Source organism: Cygnus atratus, chromosome 2 (assembly GCF_013377495.2).
Source record: "Cygnus atratus isolate AKBS03 ecotype Queensland, Australia chromosome 2, CAtr_DNAZoo_HiC_assembly, whole genome shotgun sequence".
In the NCBI taxonomy this organism is placed as follows: Eukaryota; Metazoa; Chordata; class Aves; order Anseriformes; family Anatidae; genus Cygnus; species Cygnus atratus.
The window spans coordinates 95,126,665-95,149,665 of record NC_066363.1 but is presented as its reverse complement, the minus strand read 5'-3'; the positions used below and the strand labels follow the sequence as shown (position 1 = coordinate 95,149,665).

Here is a 23,001-nt window from a genome sequence, read left to right as displayed (position 1 = left end):
AAATTATTGACGACAGAATAGGACACAGAATTTCTTCTAAAATTCCCCTATTTATTTTTCTACCCATACAGGAAATCTGTTGTGTCGAGTACAGCATTATACTGTGGTGACAGGCTAATTATTTACCAAGATTACAGACCCTTTGGAGACACTGCTTTCCAGAAGAATATGATCCAGAAGAGAGGAGTATGATATCTATTAAGACATGCTGTTCTCTCACTAATCAGGATCACTCTGTGTTAGTGACGTGTTTTTGTTATTTGTGATTTGCTAACTCTTGCAAGATAAGTGCCTTAGGAGATTACTTAGAAACGAACTCAAGTTATTGAAAAAATAATTTATTTTTTTTTCAACAGAGATTATAATTTCATCAAAGCAAGACCAGTTTAGCAGGAGATAATTTTCATTAACGCATATGAGTTAGTTTTCTCCTTCCTCTGTCAACTCATCATTAGTCAATACCTGCATTATGTGTTTTATTCTGTAGGTCCCATTTCAGCCTATAACAACTTGGACTATCCTTTATAGTGTTTTAAGATACTGGAGCAGTATTAGCTTCCTTTCTGTTCCTTTAATGCTCTCCAGTGGTCCAAGACACTAAAATTCATATCATTATATACAAAATTATTTATAACAACCTGTTCTAAAATACCTAACCATCTATCAGCCTTGTAGGTTGATAGATTCCAAGATGCAGTAAAGCATTACTGCAGAAAAGCTTTCAGCATTTGTTTTTGTCATCTGTTCCCCCAAAACAGACACAGAAATTACATAAATATTAAATCAACACCTACTGTTTATCCATTACTGACAATACTATTTCTTCCTAACAATGAACTAGTATTACTGCTAGATTTCCTTTGGTCCTGATAAACTTAAATGTGTCTTATTGCTACCCTACTCCTTTCTCTTACCATCCTAGAATGGCAGAATAATTTAGGTGGGGAGTAACCTCCAGAAGTTGCTTAGACCAAATCCCTGCTGAGAATAACTTCAATCATATGAGATTGCTCAGAGCCTCGCTAGGCTCCAAATCATCTTAACTTCTGCTTTCTAACAGCTGTTATCACGTTCTCCTTTTCTCTGTTTTCAGTAAATGGCAGACAGAAAACCAGTTATATTTTTGTTTTGGTTTGGTTTTAATCAGGGCAGCCTGTAGATTTCTGGTTATGCAATAATATTAATAAATTATTCCTGATTACAAATTTTGGAAATTTAAGCATCTGTATGTTCAATAGTCCTTTTTTTGTTGTTGTTGTTGTTTAAGTTGCATTTTCTAAAAGTTAGAGGTTAAGAATGTTCTTGTATTGAATGTCCTTCTTCTTGTTGAGGCAGGACCTCAACATATTTCATCCAGACTGAAGTCCTCTACTGTACATCTTCATTTACCTGTGTATATATCACAACTACAACTTGAGTTCATCATCTTGTTTCTAGTGTGATTTGATGGTCTTCTGCAAACATCAGGAAATAACTTTATACTGATTACTTGCTTCATATCTCTCCAACCTGACAGTAATTCCTTAAATATTCATTTTCTTTCAAGAGGTCACTGACAGAAAAACAATAGAAATGCTATTTTTGAGAGTGCTCCCTCTTGAATTTTGCCCACTTGATCTTTCTTAAGAAGGCTGCAATGGTTGAATTTAGCGCTCTAGTCATGCCAATCTTTCCAACAGGATTCAGTAATATATAAGGTTGAATTTATGTTTATAGATGAGCAATTATAGTTCTTTTCATGTAAAACTCAAGTACAACCAAGGGAAAAAAGTCTTGACCGACTGTGCAAAACAGTGATTTTGCATTAAATAGGTGGACTTTCTCTCTTCTTTATATTCTTTCATACTTTCAGCGCAGTGATCTTCTCACCATCCTAGTCAATCTGTCTTCCTGAGTTTCTCTTTATTTTAGTAAAGAGCAAGCCATACATTCTTTTCAGTCTGCTCCACGTAGAAGGCAGACATCATTGCATTACATTATTTATGAACATTTCTGCCTGTTCTCTTCTTTGACTTTTGGGCTTGATAAGATTTTTTAGATGATCTTTTAAATGTTACTGCCTGTTGAATTTTTTGATTGTTAGGACTATTTGGTAATGAACAAAGAGCTTTAACACTTTAGTAACCATCAGATGTCATTATGGCAAGAGATGTTGTAAGTTCCAGTTATCTGAACATAAATGCTATTATTGCAGTTTTTGGAAAAGTGCTTATCATCAGCTGGGAAGCAGTATGTTTTCAGCACTGTTCACAGTCTCAGGAAAGCAATTTTTCCTTTTTTGAGAATAATTTTAAGCCTACATAAGCACACATCACATGTTGCACACCTTTTAATATTAATATCTACCTGCCACAGGGAGTTCTCTGAAATCCATTTACTTTCAGAACTTTTCAATTGTCTTGTCGGTATACTCAGCAAGAAGTTATACCTTCTACATCCAGCCACATAAGGCCACACCACATTTGGATCCAGAAATGATCACATACAACTGAGGCAAACAGCTACTTTCCATATGCCCCAAACGCAGGTTGTAAAATAAGCAATTCTAAATGCCTATTCTAATTTCACACTTCTTTGTAGTGTAAGTCATTAGTTTGAATACTTGATAAGTAAAGCACTGTCATTTCCACAGTTCAAGGAAAGTACTAAAAGTGACTTTACAACTGATACTTTGCTTTCTTGAAAGCTGTTGCTATTGCAGGATTTCTCTGATGGAACTACTTTAGGACTTATCTAGAAAATGGCATTAGATGAGAGGTTTCATGAATCTGAATGGCAGCTCAATGCAAAAGTAATATATAATCTATTACAAAAACATAAAATTTGTCTATTACAAAAAATAAAATACAGAAAACCTCCATATAAGGACTCACTTTACACCTAGTTTAGAGATTACTCCCATCTCCCCAATATGATCATTATAAAAATCACTACCTCCTCTGCAGAAATATAAATATATATAACCTGTAGAACTGTGATAAAATGAATGTTATTTGTTAGTGAAAAGCAAGCAAATGGATCACCTTGCAGACTCTGCTGTCATTTAGAAATACTTGAACACAGAATTAAATGTTTCAGTTGCCAATAATGCCAACACTTTCAGAATTCTAATGTGTGAAAGATAAAACCATCTTTAGTGTTTTAAATGTAACAAGAACTGCCACAGCTCAGCAATTTCAGAATCACAGGATCACAGAACAACAGGAAGCTCAGGAGATCATATAGTCCAGCCTCTTCCTCAAAGGCGGATCAAACCAATGTTATGTGTATTATTAAACTCTTTGTTTTTCCAAAATATTTATTTGCACATGGAGTCATACTCAGTTCAACTCAGAGGTTATAGCTCTCTGCTTCATTGTTATTGCTTTCAAAGCCTGAAGAAGGATTTGGAATACAACAGTAACAATAAATGCATACTGAATTAAACAGGATTAAAATAAAGCCTGCTCATCATTTTGGTTGATAAGGGAATCTGTAGTGAATTCAGCCAATCAGTATAATTTTGCTGCTATTACTTCAACTTTCTACAGAAAAAAAGAAAAAAAAATAAAAAGGCTATAACTGTGGGCTACATTTGGAGAATGACAGAACAGCTGAGGTAGGAAGGCACTTCTGGAGACTGTCAAGCTTAACCTCCCTGCTCAAAGCAGGGGCAATTCAAGGAGGTTGCTCTGGGCCCTGTCCAGTAACATTTGTGAATTTTTCCCAGGATGGAGTTTACACAGTCTCTGTAGGTTTGGTCACCCAAAAATGGAATTTCCTGCATTTCAGTTTGTCCCCGTTGCCTCTAGTCCTGTCCCTGGCACCACTTAGAAGAGCCTGGCTCTGTCTTCTTTACTTACTTCCTGCAGGTATTTATACTAATTGATTCAATCCCCTTGAGCCTTCTCTTCTCCAGGCTAAACATTCCCAGTTTTCTCATTGTCTCCTCACTATATAGATGCCCTGATCCCTTCATCATGTTACTGGCCACACCAGTATGTCTGTGCATCTCTTGTACCAGGGAGCCCAGACCTGGAGACACAAGTCTGCATGCGTTCTCACTGGGGTTGAGAAGAGGGGAAGGATCACCTTCCTCAATGTGCTGGTGGTACTGTGCCTAATGCTGCCAGACTCCAGGCATGGAGACTCCATAAAGCCTTTGGGCAATGTGTTTCAATGATTCACCGCTCCCACGATAAAGAAAATTCTTCTACTTATCTGTTCCCTCTTTAAAGTGCCCTGTCTAGGATACATATTTATGCTAAAACCAGACAATACATTTAAAACAGGATCTCAATCATGTATTGTGATTGTAGTTCCCATTTTTCATGGCTCCAGATATTCGAAGTATATTTCTAAAGAAACAGCTAAACTTAGGGTCAGATAGACATATCAGAATTTACAGTTTGTAACCTCCAACCAGAATCATAAGGTATTTGTCCCTGAAGGAAGAATACTTTTAAACTTTTATGCAGAATCAAGAATCTATATCCTCATCCAAGAGAAAGTTATAAAAACTAACAAAAACAAACCACAGGATTAGAAATACTGCCAAACATCAGTTTTTAATTTTGCTTGATTTCATCTAATTATACCTATTTTTATAAATACTTCAATATTCTTAGCTCTGATCTGCATGTTGTGTCATACTTTTACAGTGCTGAATTTTATGTTCAAAGAAAATATAGAGATACCGCCATGGAAAAATAAATAAATTAAAATCTGGAGGTTCATAAGTGTTTGTTCATACATAATCAAAGCAGAGCATGGTGTCAAGGAATTAGCACCGAGAGGTAAATATCTTCAAAATATGGATATACTTAGTCTCTAAATTTACCTGAAGAAAGCTTAGAAAATAGTAACATTATTTTTATTAATGTCTGGGTTCTAAAATATTAGAGCTTATATTCCTAGATTGTGTATGGAACCATAAAAGCTGGAAGATTTTTTGGTACATATTTTGTACCAAGATTTTGGTACATGTAGAATACTTCCAAATATGATGCCACAACTCCCTTAGCTTCACCTTTTGGTAAAATAATGAACATTGTGATTGTTATGTTAAGGTGGTGAAGGATCACTGTATTAATTCTCAAAAATGCTTGCTCTGAAGTTCTGAAAATTAACTGTAATCAATACCTAAATTTTATAATGTTCTTCTCTTTTGGATATTTTTTGAAACTTATCCACTAGTTTATGAATAAACTGAAGTGTTTTTTTGTTGTTGTTCTTGTTGTTGTTTATATATAAAAACATTCTCCAGTCACTTGTTCCTTATAAACAGATAATTTGACTGCCCTATCCTGAATTGATTCCAAAGAATCCACAATCTTCATCTTCTACATGGATATAAGTTCAGACATACCAAATGTCACATCATACACTGAATAAAACTTAAATCTGGCAAGATCAGTCACATGCTCTTTAAATTATATCTTTGGGAGAACAAAACACATTTTATTCCTTTATATATTACCTAGAATCTTTAAAATGAGCCGTAAGCTATAATCAATAAACTAGGTATTTCACGGTTTTATCCTTACTATGTGTTTATATTGTACAAGGTAACTTGAAGGAGCATGGGGAATACAAACTCAGTTCTAGACCACATTAAGTTTCCTAGTATCTAAAAGTTAAATACTGCAAGAGTAACTTGTGGAAGCCAGGTCCCAGAAGAGAACTCTGGACTCTTGCATGCACTTAGCTTCCTTATGCAATGAACTGGAAATGACAGTGGTGCAAAACACATAACAAAACAAACAAACAAACAAAGCCATATACTAAACAGGACACATCTATGCCCCACTGCAAAACAAGGCTTCTAAAAGGTTTGCGTGTCCAGAAAAACAGCATGTGAGGGACAGTGATCCCATAGCCTACTTGTTACAGCACCAAAATATGATTTTGATTCTCTTATGGAAGAAACTACGTAAAACTTCAAGTTCCTGGGCAAGTGCTCTGACTGCATTATTGCAATAGTCATAAATACCAGTATCTCCTTGCCACTTTATCTGCTAGCAATATCTTACAGAAATACAATGCATTTTATTAAGGCCTATTTCTGTTATTAAGTAATAGCGGCCTGTATCAGCTAGAGCCAGTCTAGATAGCATGCATAAAAAGCAGATTCATAAATGTCCAGCACCTGGAGCCAACTAAGACAAAAAGGGAGCTGACTTGTACATTTATGCATTCCTAAAAGCAGGCTAAAATTCCATGAAGGGGATTTTTTTTCAATCAGTGTTTTGATCTTCCATGTATAATACTAGCTTAAATCCTCAGTAGAAGCATACGACTTACTCTGTACTGAGCCCATAAAGCTGTTATAACAACTTTGAAGAGATTTCTCCAGATGACTATTAGATGGCCGAGCAGGAAAAAGGATTTGGCTAATAACTTTTCATTTTGTTCATTACAGCCACTTCCACAGCAGCCGATTGTGAGGGTAAAATTAGAACTGCAATTTTATGTATGGTGATTAAGCAGAACAAGCAGTTGCAGTATGATGAAAGAAAGACATGGTTTCAGAAATTCCTGGCAAATACTCATACTCTGAGAACATCAATGTTTTTTTCAGAGATATGGAAAACGAAGTTAGGCACTTAAGCTCACTGTACAGCACACAGGGAGAGTTAAGTGCCTTAGGATGGGACTCAAACACATCTGGCATACTGGGGTTGGAGGTGGTTAGAGCTGGAGCAATGAGCCATTACAAACTGAGTGCATCTGAAATCCCACCCTCCTCAGGGCTTAGGCAACAGACATTATAACTCTATGCTCTCAGGGACCAAAGCATGCTCTGAGAATGTCTACACTTCACTGTATTTCACTCTTTTCAGGTAAACCTGGAACGTGGCTATGTGGCTGTGCTTATTTCTCCATATATAGAATCATAGAATGGTTTGGGTTGGAAGGGACCTTAAAGATCATCTAATTTCAAGGCCCTTGCCATGGGCAGGAATGACACCCACTAGATCAGACTGGCCAAGGTCACAGCCAGTCTGGCCTTCAGCACCTCCAGGGATGGGGCATCCACAGCTTCTCTGGCTGGTCCAGTGCCTTGCTACCCTCAGAGTAAAGAATTTCTTCCTAATATCTAATCTAAATTTACTCTCTTTTAGTTTAAAACCATTTCTCCTTGTCCTATCCCTACACTCCCTGACAAAGTGTCCCTCCCCAGCTTTCCTGTAGGCCTCCTTTAGGTCTCCTCATGTCCTTCTTGTGCTGGGGACCCCTGAGCTGAACGCAGCACTTCAGGTTGGGTCCCACAGAAGCAGAGTAGAGGAAGAGAATCACCTCCCTTGCCCTGCTGGCCACACTTCTTTTGATGCAGCCCAGGATACGGTTGTCTTTCTGGGCTGCAAATGCAAAAAGCAACAAATTGGGCAACAAATTCAGGCAGGATTTATACAGTCTCTTGGACATACAGCTAAGAATTCCAAAGTAACACTCACAATCCACATATTCTCAGTAGACATGAATCATCAAATTTGCTGCACAGTGCCCTCTCCCCTTTACAGCTATGCTAAGGATATCCTATACTGTGTGAATTCATTTGGGGTTGGAGATGCAAGCTGTCTTTGCAAGGCAATTACAAGACCATCTGCAAAGCAGTAGAATGTTGGGCAACAACATTTAAAGTTTCATTTTCCCAGTTCACATAACCAGTTGAGCCATTGAACTAACTAGGAAATTATGCCCTGTTGGTTCATCTGCAGGAACAAACATGAACTTTTAGACATAAAAATAAATGCTTACTGTTCAAAGGAACAGGCTGCAAGCCATGACTAATTGGCAACTTGTTTCCTTTAAGTCTTCCTAGCACTGCTTGTGGCAATGGAAAACTAAAAAGTTAAGAATGAGCTGAAAAGGAAGAACAAACCACAGAATTATTGTTACAAAGATTATTACAGAATTTGTCTGTCTTGTTTTAATGGTTTAAATGAAAAAAAAAAAAAGAAAAAAAACTTTTAAGACAACGTAAATCTCTTATTGTGGTCTAACCATTAGACAAATGAATAGGAGAATAGGAGACGTCAAATTAGTGCAAGGACATTTGTTAGGAGGGTAGACCTTTTTTTATAACTGGATATATGCCTCATGCAACCTTGAGTGCAATCTATGCATAAGGTGACTCTATGATAATTATAGTTCCAAAATTGTAGCTTGAGGTCTTGATCAATAAAGGTGGATGTTTCAGGAAGCGAAACTTAGGGCCTCATAGCTGCACCTTTCTGCCATTTCCTCTAAAAAAAATAATAAAATAAATAAATAAATAAAATCTGCATTTTCTCTTTTCTTCCCAAGCTAGAAACAACATAAAGAGAGGATTTTATCACTTTGTCAGGAAGACTTCCAAAAGTAAGGACACAATTGCATTGGTCACGAGATTTTTTACATTACCTAATCGAAGAATTCATTATCAATGTTAATGTTATGTTGAAGCAATATCAGTTTTGGCAACTGCCACATTATTGAATTTCATTAGCTAAGACACAGGTATCAGAAAAGATTTCATGAAGGTCACTGATGAAAAATCAAATTTGCTTGAAGACACATTTCTTCCGGAGTGGTCTGATCACAGGAAATTTCTTATCACCATTATCAGGATACACAAATAACATACAGGCTCCTTATACAACAGTAAGCTATTGGTTTCCCTGATCTATCCTTCTCTTTCTGATTTGCAAATCAGATTTTTTTTTAATCTTTTAACTTCTCATAAGCAAGCAGAATAATGTAGGTGAAGGGCCAAAACAGCTGGAGAGCAGTAAGTCAAAGGAAAAAAAAAAAAAAAAAAAAAGTCAAACAAAGCTGCATACATAGCACCCACCTAGGCATGTCAGCCACATTCCTGAGTGAAAATTAATTCTGATACAATGCAAGAAAATGCAACCACATTTACTTGAAATGTAACACTGCCCCATCAGCAGTAAACTGAGCCATCAGAAGGAGTGAAGACAGTTTTAGCTAATTCTAAATATGTCTGTCTATATATGTAAATATATATAAACCTGTAAGAATCAGCACCAACCTTAGTCTTCACATCTTTCTTTATTATTTGCTTTTCATTTTATTAACAAGACCTAAACATAATACTGATCGCTATTGCTTGCTCAATCACTCTGCTTTTCTCAGTAGGATTTAGTGTCTTCAAAAAATAATCAATAAAAATCTGCTTACTTAAGCAAGTCTTTGGATTGATCTTTTAAATTAAACAATAGACATTAGGAAAATAATCTCTTTAGCGTGATTATGTCTTTATAGAAGACAATACAAAAAAAAAAAAGAAACAAAAACATTATTATGAATGATGCAAGTCTACCCCACTTTCCCAGAACTGACCTTTTCCTTGCAAATACAGAATTCTTAAACAGAATAGTGGATCTAGTCTGGGAGTTTGTTTACAAATGCAAAACCCAGCATACAACTTTTGATTTCTAATTGTAGACTGTTTCAGATTGAGACTGTCATGGCTCTTTTACAAACTCTTATTTTCCAAATGGTTATGACGAAGAACTTTCTTGCTCTGTTTTAAAGAACTAATTAAATCTTTCTTTGTGTCAACATGGCAATGTTTAATAATGAATACAGCTCTAAAGTACTTCATGCAATAATTTAGACTGCCTGGTTGGAGATCTTTCACTCCCCCAGCCATATATTTTCTTGTTTCATCATCTGAATATTGAAGGATTTGAATGAATCTTTCAGAAGCTGTGCCACTAATCTTTTTACTTTTGGGAAGAAAACTGACATAATGAATCCACCTCCTGATACGTATTGTGCCCTCACAGTAGCTTAATTATAAGTAGCCAGAGAACTTTCCTAGCTTAGTGTAGTATCATAAAGCAAACAAAGCTCTTAGTGGTTATGCTGTCAATCCTTCTGTAGCTTATTAATCAGCCTGCGATATGCTGTACATTGGATAACATATAGTCTAATGGACTTCAGCAAAACACAGAAAGATGAGGACTGAACTTCAGTGGGGAAATGCTTTCCTTTTTCTTTGAGAATTAAGAACAGAATGTGACATAATTTAACACAGAGTTCAGAAATCTCAGGCTATTCATTTCATAAAAAATGAACAAAACCAAGGCAAGAGAAGAAATCAAATTAAATCTGGATTTGTAACTCCAGATAGGAATTATAACACAGAGAGCCAGGAAGAGCTTCTCAAAGACAGTTAAGGAAGGTACAATTCTGGAATTATTCTTCAAGGAAAAGTTTAGAGTCAGTTACTTAACTTTCTATAGTTATGAGTCTCGAATGTGATAAGAAGGCAAAGAAAATGCCTTAGTACAAGTCTGAGCTGAAGAGCTGTGTAATGTGTTCCTGTTCTCAGTGTAATCTTAGGACCAAACCTTCTTACTCCAAATATGGATTATTTCAGCAGCAATTTTGTACGCATGTGTTAGTGCTTTTCCAACAAAGCTTTAGGGCTTTTACGCTGCAATCATCGTAACTATTTTCCGTGACTGTGAAATTCTGGTTTTGATATCTGTGATAACTAAGGCTAAAGGAAATGTGTTTCCAAATCAGTTTAACTTCAATTAAAACACAAGTATACCTTGTTTATCCCTTATTTTTCTCAAGATGGGTTAAAACTTAGCTGATGCCAGGGGAAAGCATGCAGCAAGAAGTACTGCTCTAAAATGGTACCCCAGGAATCACTCTAGAGTTATGGAGCACTGAGGATACCAAGAATTAGGACAAATACCATACTGGTCATAACGCAGATGAATCATATACCAAGAGCACTACAGTGCACTAGAAAATCAAGCCCTTTGAACAGCCTCTATTATAAGAGGATTTGTACTTCAGATCTTACTTTTCTATAAACGTATGAGCAATTTATTACTTCTTCAATGGAACACAATTAAGATTTTTCTGGTTTTAAAGGCCAGAAATATTTTATTTAAATTTCAAAATTATGTAAAGATCATCTTTTTTGCAACTGCTTAGTTTATGCATTTGTTCTCTAATCTATGCCCAGGAGCTGCTATTGCTCAATTTTGTATGAATTATTCTATCCCTCCAAATAAGTAATTAAGTCACTGCTGGCACAACAACATTTGAGAGAACGCAGGTTAACTCACCACATGAGGAAGCTTTCCTTGTCTTATAATGGGATAGTAACAAGAAATAAAATATAGAAGTAAAAGAGAATGAAACAAAGAAATGTATTTAAGATTGTGGGAGTAATAGTATGAAGCAATAAATTTTTTCATACCATGCCTTGAGTTAGTTGGTGAAAGGAACTGGACAGAAAGCAGTCCCAGGGTTTTCCAACGTAGCTACTAAGAAACAAGTCAACAAGCTAGTCTTACAGAACATACCCAAGCTACCTTTCAAAAGAAAAAAAAATAAAGCAGTTACTCCAGCATACCTTGTACCAAAATCACCAGCTCCAGCTTTACAGAAATTCTAGGTATGGGCCGTATTTGGGGGATCAGTGGTGAAAGAAGATGGAAACTAAATTTTTGGATTTTAAATGTTGCAATAATTACAGAAATACAATAGTACAATCTTAAGATTTTGGAGTAAATTAATATTGATGGCCAAGACGCAACTAAAAAGTGACAAAATTATTGAATTTTTAGGGAAGAAAGGTAGTTTTCGATCATTATAAACTGCAAAGCAGAAGAATCATATGCAGATGGGCAACCAATTAGCATCTGATTTCCCTAAACTAACTTTCAAATAACAGACATAAAAACAAGATTTGTGTGAAGTCAGACACAGAGAAAAATGCAAAGGTGATCTCAAAATGCAGTAGTGCAATTGCTGAGAAACTATAATATTGCTCCCACTCAACAATGGAAGACTTGAAGCCATGTCTGTGGGTCACAAAGTAAAAAAAAAAAAAAAAAAAAAAAAAAAAAAAAAGCAATAGGATTAAAGAATCAAAATGCAACAGGGTTGACAGAACTGAGAACAGAATCCAAGCAAGATTATCGTTAATGGGATTTTAGTGTCACACAGGTATATCCCCACAAATCATGTGTCCTTTCCCAGAGATAGTCAAGAGAAGACACTGACCATCTATGGGTTAGATAGAAATTTAGTAGCACTACTGTCCAGTATCTTGGACCATACAGAAAACAGATATAAGACAGATATAAGGTACTAGAAAAAGCACGATGAAAAAAAAAAATAAATATCTCCGACCCGGAAAACAAATCAGCATATATCACAGTCTGCCTCATCTGGCACAGCAAAGATGCCAAAACACAAGCTGATTTTCCAACAAAGAAAACCTTAGGTCTGTCTATCATATCAGGACAGGGAGCAGGAGAGAAGGAAGCGATATGATCAAAGCCAAGCATCTCCGCAGAAGCACCTCCAGAAAAAGCAGCGGCAAGCAGTAATAAACCAGCCTAGGGGGACATGACAGAATACCTCTTGTAGCAGTGAAAGAAGCTGCAGCAATGGCTGCAAGGGGCAATACTGAAACATTTTGGTAACTGAGCAAGATTCTATTTGGCAGGTCCACACTAGGTGAGGGGCTGTGGAAACCGCACAAGAAAAGACTTCAATGGTCTTTTACAGAAACTACCAAATAGAAAGAAACAAAACCAAAACAAAGATAAACAATAAGACACAAGACTTTGATAAAAATTAAACACGTAAAAAAATCCAAACAGACATTGTTTACTCTGATAATATATTAAACTGGATGCTGTAAACACTTTACCTCACCAATTAATTGAGCTAACATTAAAACAAGATTTTATGTTTGGAAAAACATCAATGTTCATATGTTATGTTTTTTTGTTTGTTTGTTTGTTTGTTTTTCCCCTTTCTTTTTATTCAAGAGACCATGTAGATTGAAGGAAGGAATATATGGAGGAGAAGGAGTATCTGATGTGTTCAAAATTAAATGTATTTTCCCAAACGCAGAGGATACTTCGTAGCAAAGTTATACCCCTGCTTTTCCAGTACCATCAATGGGCATCCTGGAACCAGAGAGGCTCTCTCATGAGAGCAGCCCTGAGCCAGAGACCCAGGCAGTCCCAGATCACCCTGCTTTGGTCTCATGTTGCTTCCTCTGATTTTTCAGAAATTTTCTAATTAGCTTTACTATAAAGAACATAATAAAAAAGAACTCTGAAAGTGTTTGAACTGGGAGAGGTAAATATTCCCCTGCTGCTAGCAGCTGGCAGAAGTGATTTTGTGGCCAACCTGCAATGCAGACGAAGCATTTCCAGATCTGTGGAGAAACACATAAGTATTTTGCTGCTGCGGCAATTCTAAGCATAGGTTGTCAAAGGGTTAGGCATTTCAGCTGATGTCTTGTAACTGTCAATGACTTCAGAATCTACTGCCCTTAAGCAGGGAATCTTGGAAAAAGGCAATTTGGAGATTTCTGAATCTCCAAAATTTTCTCAACTTTATTGTACCACAGTTTTTTTTAAGCATTTGCTGTGGAACATGTGAATAACAGTAGAGCTGTCCTGAAATTTTTGTTAAAGCAGTATTTAAGACAGACAATTCTTTTCCTGATTTTTTTCTATTTTGTCCCAATTAAATCCAAAATTGAACAAAGGACAAATAAATTAAATAAAATAAATAAAATAGTTTATGAGATCCATGCTCAATGGACCACATGTATTTTACATTATTTAGAACTTACACGTGATTTAGGCTTCACCATATAAGCTGAATGTGAATAAATCAATAAACATCTTCATATAAAGCAAAAGGCAATGGCATTGTTTTTGTTGTTCCAGAAACAAAATTCTCAGCAGGTGTACTTTGATGACGCCTTTTTCATTCAGACCCAGGAAGAGGAAAATAGGCAAATTTTCTATACTGAATGAAAATGTAATATGTGACTAGCTCAAAATTTAAATCCTATATTTCTATCTTCTAACAGGATTTCAGTGAAATAAAAATTAAAAAGGAAGAGGTATTTATTCAACAATATGCTTCATAACAAGTTTTAAATTTTTCTGTTTGCTCTTTAGACCATTACTTATTCACTCTGCATTACTGATCCAACACTGAACAAAACTGAATTAATAGATATGGAAAAACAGCTAAGAAGAAAAAAAGTAATAAAAGGATATTTTTCCCCTCAGAACATGCAGATCAGAGTTAGAATATAGATAGAGGTTCAGTATGATAGCTTTGATATCAGTATGTTATCAGTTTGATAGCTTTGACCTAACTCTAGAACTTTATTTAAATACTTTCATTCACATTTTATGTAACAAACTGAACTTGCTGACTTTACATCAAACGCAAAAACAGTGTACACTGTTATTTGCTATTTTCTCCAACAGTAGGAATACAAGACAAACGAGATGAAAAAGAACAGCTAATCATATTTAAATTAAGTGAATACTGGACAGAAGCCAATTTCAAACTGAGAGAAAGCCAGATTAAGCCAACTCATCTAACTGTAAATCAGTCTCATACATTTAAGCAGAAGACAGAAAGAAGGGGAAGGATGGTCCTGTTACATCTTGTAGCGCGTCTGCTATAGAAGATGCACTTTCTACCATACCTCAGTCTGGAAATTTTCTGAAATTTTCAATTTAAACTTTGTGGACCAAATTTCTGTGATTAACAGTGACTAATGTTTCCACTGAGGTACAACCGAAATAATGCACCAGGAATCAGCATCAGAAAGAAAGAACTTCCACTACTAAGTTAATTCTTCTGCTCTGGGCTTGTCCCCACAGGTGTACAGCAACATTCGTTTCTCTAAGTTTAAGGATGAATATATAACTAACTTCCCAAGCCTTAATCCATCCCACCTTGCACATGTACACATCTGTGCTACCCACGGAGACACAGTCTAATTAGGAGGCATGATACTGCTGATCTAACTCCCCATGCATTTTCTTCCCCAGCAGCAATCACACAGCTTCAGGAGGGCTGTGTCAATAACAGCAAAGCTCCTGCTGGCAGCTTGTATCAAGGCGAGGATTTGTAGAACTAAAAGGTCTCTCTCCCTCCAAATTCAACAGAGCCTCTCCCAAATGAGGAGAATCTTCACATGAAATTCTACCTGAAGGTCAGTCCTGCTGTGTTTTCTTCCTGTTCAGGAGCTCCCAGGCATTCCTATGATGAAGGAAGCAAAACTTCCTTATGTGCACAACTAACTCCCAAAAGCAGGACCAGAACGTCATCAGGTTTGCACCTTACATAATAAGTCCTCAAGAGGTGCTTTCCCTAGCACACTTTGCCTGTTAAAATTACAACACCAGCAAAGAAAGTCTACAAAATCCCTCCAATCCCAGGATATAAAATAGGAAAGCAAAGAAAAAAAAAAATGATGATGATGGTGAATTGAGGGCTGAGAAGCCAAAGATTCTAGTTTTGTGGTGTGCTGGGTCATATTCCAATGGGAGACTGGCCTGTTCAAATGGGACCGCCTGCATCTCATAGATAGAAGTAGCTAATCTTCTTAGCCAAAGACTAGTCCAAATGCCCTTTTCATTGCTCAGACTAATAATACATAGAAATTGTGCAGTGAAGGCAAAAGTAGCACAAACTTACTGTGCTGGAACAAACGTGATAAGGAATGTGATTTTTTTTTTTTCAAAATGTTTATGTGTCCATGCCAGAGCTCCAAGTAACAAGCACGAGGATTTAGAAAATCCAGACATTAACAAGAAGAAATATGATTCAGTGGGCAGTATAGAAACCTCTGTGATGATTTGTGTTATGGAGGTGTTAAAAAAACACTGGTTATAGGCTGTATTAACATGTATTTTAATGAGTAACAGAGCCAACAAATAAAGTCTGTTTTTGTATAGTGTGTCCTACACTTTTACACACAAAAACACCTTAAATCCTGCTTCATAATCCTCTGTGCTTTACCCCTCGTCCACATTTTCTCCACCTCTTTTTCCACTGCTATTTAATTTCTCAGTGCAATCAGTCACATTCTCATAATCAGCAGCTGGACAAGAAGCAGCACATACCATGGCAGGCTCCCAGTTACCTCCATGCTCATGTCACAGCCTCTCCTTCATTTGGATCCCTCTCCCCAGCAGTTCCTTTATGCAGAAATGTGTAGAGGCTAATAATCTTTAGGAAGTTCTTTGTTAAAATCCGGTTTCAGTTGGACAGTGGTCAGAAATTATCAGGAGGAACTGACAATGAAATCACATCAGCCTTGTTTCAGAAGGAAACCAAAGGCTAGAAGCATCAGTGATTTTCTTTAATATCAGGAGTCTTTCTGGCAATTCAGATATTGGATCTTGAATGCCTATGGACTTCTGTGATAATATAACAAATCTCAGGGTAGGCTCTTTAATACTCCATGACATCAAGCTAGAGAAGTAAAGGAGTTTTCCTTTCTAACATGTGAAGCTGCCCCATGTTAATACAGGAGACTTTTTTTTTTTTTTTCTGGAAGTCCAGCCCACAAAGTGAGTAATACATCATGATTAGAGTACCTACAGTTTTCTCAGAAAATGTTCCAACATGAGACTCTGAATCCAAAACAAGGTTTCTGTGTTGTGAATGTCATTATGATCTAATCACTGGACCTGTAGCAGTTACCTGTCTAGAAGCCAGCTGTTATGACTAGATTACATTAAATATGTGGAGGGAGGATATTTCAAGGAAGCAGTAATATTTATACTGATTCTGGAAGAGGCTTATTCCAGAGTTGACAGAAAAGATAAATGAAGCAGACTGTAAGAGAATGTAAACATCACAATAAAGGAAAAAAGAAAAATCTCCAAAATGGAGAAGTAGTTCAACAAATTGTGAGAGATGACCAGTTTGGTCAAAACCCTCATCCCATTTAAATGCTTATGTTAAGATGGTAATTGGGAAACAAAAAGTGACAGATGACAATGGAAAATAGGTGAAACAACAGTCTAAACAAATCAGGCACTTTTGACAGTATAAGAAATTCACATGGAAAGATAAACAGTTTATGAATAGCCTGAAACAGAAGAGAAAGACTGAATTATGAACAATCTCCTCCACTTTGGACAACCTGGATTCTATCAGGAACGTATTGGTGTATAATATAAAATACATAACTGGTCATTTTCAGTATAGTGCAGATACTGCCAATAATTCTTCTTCACACTGCTTAAAATACTTCACACTGCCTCAAATAAATTCTTCACACTGCCTCAAATACTCATTGAAAGGGAATGGAGACAAGATGAATCCTGAAGAATTTGATACTTAAGTATTTCCCTGACAGCAAAGAAAATGCCCCATGTTACACCTCCGCACCTTTATGACCCATTGCCAGATACAGAGAATACTATTAGCACTTTATAAGCAAAGTGCCAAAGATTCAAACCGATTGCATGCCACAGATGGGAGATCAAAGCCACAAGCAGCAGTTCCCAGCCTATGTTCAGGCTGTCAGTCAGCAAAGTAATGACTGCTGGCACACAGGAATGGCTCACAGGGAAGCTCTCAATTTTCCAGGTTTGAGAAGCTAAGGAATGGGTATATGTGCCTCTCCTTCTAAGAATGTGTGTTCAGAAACAGGTTGTGACACCTAGCATACCTCAGTGAAAGTCATTAAGGATGAAATAAGTATTTGCTGTCTAAAACAACTTGCTTTTTCCACAGATACAAAGAGCGCCATTAAAAAATCATTACTTTTGTTACAGTAAGAGATAATTGAATCAGCCAGCAGCTGAAGGCTGCCGGTTGAGAACAAAATCTCCCATTCTGTTGCTGATCATAAGTAAATCAAAATTTGCCAAGATGGGAGAAGAAAAGTACCTTCTGTTTAGACATGGTATGAAAACAAGACAGAACAAGGCACCTTCAGACTGAGACTCTTAAGCTCTGATAGTCTCTCCTATTTCACACTGTTGCGGGACACCAGTGAACTCAATTTATCAGTGAAGCAAAAGTCACTGTACTTCACACAGTGAAGTAAAGACACTGTCTTTATCAACAGAACACAGTAAGGAGTATAGAGACCACAGCTCTCTTGCAGAGAATTATCTCCCTTTCCTTCCTCTCATCACTATTATAGCATTGTTTGAGTAATAAAGGCAATGTAATAATTTCCAGCACATTTGTACTTTTTGCCTTTTATTTGATTTCTTGTTTTTGGAGACTTTTTACTGGAGACAACAGGGAAGAGGCAGAAATGAAAAAAAAAATGAAAAAGAAAAAGAAAAAAAAGTCTCCCAAGTGGAAGAAAAACAGTTAGACAGAAACTTGGAATTCAGGGCTAAAAGGCTTCTAGAAAAGTTTTCCAGGCATTCAGCCTTGTATCAGATTTGCTAAGGTAAACGTTCTGTTGTCCTTCTTTTCTTCCCTATTCTCCCCAGTACTCTCAGTATCCTGCATTTCTCTTGCAGGGAAGACAGTCATCACTTTGCACAGTCACAGGACACCTGCGTAAATCAGATCAAATCAAATGTTCATGCTAGGGTTAAGAGCTCTGTGTTCATGACCGCCTGCACCGGAGAAAAACAATGGAGTCAGACATCCAAATGCAAATCCTCTCCTCAGCAGTACGATGTCACCTTAGGTTTTGTCTATATACACTGTTTTCCTTTTTCTAGATTGCAAAACAAAATGACTTTAGCATGATCACAAATTTACATAACTAGTTATGGGAGTTTGCTGATTCTCTGAGGTGAATTTTCAAGCTTTAAGGGAGCGAGGACAGTCCTGTATTTTTTCAGGCTGAACATTATTTCTCCACTACTGAGAACTACAGATTTCTGTCTATTCCATCTATTCAAGTTACATATTTAATCAAAGATGTTCAAGACAGAGGATCCTGGGGAGTGGAAGGATTTATACTCCGTTTCCCCACTATCTTATACATGATATTTTTGCTGATTTGCTGTTTCTGTATGACATGACACTTCCACAAACTGTTTCCATTCTTGCTGTACCATCCACTAAGCTTCACCACACTCCCCAGCCACACTATCATTTGTGTTCTTTCATCATTCAATCAATATATAAAAACCTGCCACAAAGTGAAATTATGCCATGTGAGGATTGATCTAGTGCCTGCAGGACACTGAGCCCAAGCAACAGAGAATCCCTTGATATACTGGTATCATTAATAACGTTTAGGATTTTGTCACAGTTGTAGTTGTTAAATACAGAGAAATAGATTCTGTCTGGTAGCAATGCTTCATATCATTATATAAGTTAACACATATATTGACAAACTCAGCCATTTAAAAGCAACTAGAAGCTTTCTAATTGTGTTTACTTATTGACTGAGCAACTGCATTAAAAAAAAAGAAAAAAAAAAGATTTTCAGACTCTAGCAGGCAGAACTTGCGCATAAAATAAAAGGATTTAGCACAATGAAATCCCATTCCTTAAAACAAGCTACATCATCTAGAAGTTCCATGTGAAAAATTCCAAAATAACAGGGCTCCAGCCACACATTTCATTATAGCCCATGTACTAGGCCATTTCTAAAAGAGTGGTAAATGATAGTTTCAAGCTTTCCCTTCCTTTCCCAGCTCTCCCCAGAGATATTCTATTATTTTGTTTCCATAGTAGAACTGATGTTTTTCACATCAGAAAAAAAAAATCCTGAAGCATAAAAAAAGTCTGATATGACAAGCACTGCAAACACAGTTAACAAGCTACTTTAATTATCCTCCTAAGAATTTCCCATTTGTACTCTGATCATCATCTTCTTCACAAACGTAATTATGCTTCATTTGTTCATTCTGCACTCTGCTCAGTGCGTATTCCAGGTGGAAAAGAGGGATCTGTTTGTAAGTGAAACCTCAGGTGATTGCTATATATTATTATTTTATCACTCTGCTATACTATATATACATATATATTAATAAAGCAAGATACAAATTATATCTTCGGGCAATACAAATATTGAGTAGGACGCCAAGGTTTTTCCACAGCTGAAAAACAAAACCTGCTGCCTGCATTGCCTGAACAGCCATCAATCTCCAGATCGTTACTGGGCAGATGACTGAAGAAATGAAGAAAATCATACTGCTATCATCCGCATTTTAAAGATTAATATTAATAAATTCTGATTCCTCAGCAGAAGAAACCTTTCCACAAACTTGACCTTTGAGAAAGTCAGAAAGAACAGCTGGGAATAAATGTGCTCTGTGAGTCAAATACTGAAACTCTTGCACAGTTACTACTTACAATTTATGTACTCCTAACACTTTTAAAGTCAATAGGAATTATTGCATTATGATTGAGTAGAGACTGAGTAAAGACCCCAGTGTACCATAGTTTAAGGACTGACAAGTTGTTTCCTCTACCTTGTTTAGGGCTGAGATTTGCTCACCTAGCATGACTGAACTTTTAGGTTGCTTTTTGAGATACATCAGATTAATTTTATTTAATTAATCTACTGAGATGCACAACTGTTGTCCTACACTCACATATTTTGAGCACAATGCCATACCTTGGAATCTAGTACTATATAAAAGAGACTGTCCTTATTTACATGTAACTGCACTGACCTTCAGAATGGTGGTATACTAATTACACAAAATGTTAAGCTTAAAAAGCATCAAACGCTAAGGTTCTAAATTTAAAAATATATATGTACAAAATATTCAGCATTTGAATATAATTCATTTCATGTCTTACCTGAACCAAATTCCATCCCTTTAGAGATTCAGCAATGATAGATGTAACTGTTGCACATACGCCACCAAAAACCATCAGATGATTAGGTCCATATTTTATTGCATCATAGAAGGCTTTGAGTCCTTTTGCATTGTCACACTGGGGAAGAGAAAAAAAAAAAGAGAGAAAATATTCACCATCACAAATAACTTAATGAACTAAGAAATAAACAACTGGGTAGGGAAAAATGTGAGGGGTTGCACTGTATAAATTGTACAACATATAATATCTTACGGCCCAGACATGAATAACTTGAGCACTCTGCCTTGGACCCCTAACACACTACAGTAAAACAGGAAACCCCCTCCTTACATCATTAAAACCCCTTATGTCTTCCTTCCAAAGCAGAGCTGGGACATCTGAATTTTGATGCTATCTTTTAACAAAGAATAAAAAAAAAAAAATCAACAAAATATGACTGACTGAAAACTTACTCTGCATTCAGAGCTACCATTTCCCAAAGCAAAATTTGGAATGTAACACTAGATGTCAGCAGAACTTTCATAGTTGAAGGAAAGTTTGACATTACCCATTGTGTCTCTTTGTAAAGCAAGTTCCGTCTCTAACAAGGCTCCTAAGAAACTTCTCCTTAAAGTCCATGCTCAGCACTCTGTGCAAAATCTATATATATACACGTGCATATATGTGTGTGTGTGTATATATACATATATATACTAGAGAGCCTGTCATTTAGAAGGACAACACTAAGCCTCCAAAAAATATCAAAAGAATATTCTAGGAGTATTCCTAGAATATACTAGGAATTAATTTGTCTGCTCTAATAGCTTGCCCTGCTTTGAACAGAAGACTGGACTAAATGACCTTCTGAGGACCCATTCAACATGACTTGTTCTGGGAATTTCTGATAATTAGTTTGGTAATTATCCAATTGCATTAATAATTACACAATTTATTTTTTTCAATTTTAAAGATCTATAACATAAATTGTGACCAGGACTGACAATAGAAATAAAGAGTAATAGTCAGTATTGCAAAATATTTGAATATCAGTCATTGTCTGGAGTAGAATTGATCATTCACAATAATTTATGTAGTCCCACCTTAATTCCTGAGCTTGCAGCAGAATGTTAATAAAACATGTACCTGAAGTTCAGAATTTGATTCCAAACTGTACTGGAAGTCAGCCTGCCAAAAGGCTCTAATGGTAGCTACCACTTCTCCAGTAGCAGCCACTTCTTTATCTCTCATTTTGAAACAATATCCTCTGCCCTTTTTTCCCTCCTCTACAAATTCTTCCTCATAATCTTTACATGAACTATTGTACACCAACCTCCTGTTTCATTGTAACTATTCAATAAAACAGTTCATTTACTATCAGCATCCAAGTAGTAATTGTTTTGCGTTCTGTTGAAAGAATAAAGATTTTGCCTAAGAAGTTTTCAAGCTTATATTAATCTTCTTACAGAATTAATATGCTAAAAGAAAAAATATTCTATTTGCATACTACTTGCAAGAATAGAATTATTCCTCTTACTTATTCAGAAGGATACAGATTATTACTGAAGAGTTTAAAATTGCATAATATAGAACAACTTTTTCTTTTTTATTACAAGAAAAAAAAAATCAGTATGGCAGAGGCTCCCTTCTGAGTTTGATGGATCGTTGGCAAGATCATAATGTGTAGGAATCAAGACTGTGATCAGGCAGAGTCCTCCATCCTTACTCCTCCGCCCCCTACTTAAAGATCAGTTTTTAATTCCAAGTGCAGCTAAATATTCTACTACTTCTTTACTTCTATAAGCAACCAAGGACTCTAGACATTAAATATAATATATAGAAACTGAACTTAAGTGACATTTAGCCAAGTCTTTGCCCTCATCCACCCCACCATTTCAACCTGCAGCAAAAGAGATTATTGACTTGATTTTCATACCAACTTAAAACCAGAGAATACAATCATATTTTTTTCATTATGTCATATGTTTTCAGTGTTTCACTGAATAATGGTTTAAAAAGAATACATATATGAAATAAGAAGGATGTTGATAGTAAAATAGCAGTTGGAAGCTGTAGCCCATGAAGTGGGTATACATATAAGTAGTTATGGAGAAATAAAATTCTGTGTTTTAAATGATAAAGATGTACAATCTGTTATCTGAAGTATATTTCATACTAAAATTTACCTTTACATTACAAAACTTTTATACATCCTTTAACTACTATTTGCCTACAATTTTTTTTCTCACTGTATTAAAGTCACTATGTGCAGTTGTAAGAATCACAGTGGGTAAATTTGCCGGGAAGTTCAGAATTGCTATTATAATCAAGGTTCCTCTTTCTTATTTATTTAATCTCTGCATGTTTATAAAGACACTTTCATGAAAACAACACTCTTCCAATCACTCATCATTTCTCTTTGGAAGACATGCTGAAAGCTTTATTTGTCTCTCCTAAAGTGTAAAGGTT

General features: G+C 36.1%; 1 protein-coding gene across 1 annotated transcript in view; it reads right to left on the bottom strand.

The window, feature by feature from the left end:
• The window catches only part of GABBR2 (gamma-aminobutyric acid type B receptor subunit 2), a 473,013-nt gene that overhangs the window by 346,131 nt on the left and 103,881 nt on the right, over window positions 1-23,001 (bottom strand). The window contains 1 exon segment of the mRNA XM_035550670.1: window positions 20,536-20,673. Within this exon segment, the coding sequence (XP_035406563.1) occupies window positions 20,536-20,673 (138 nt within the window).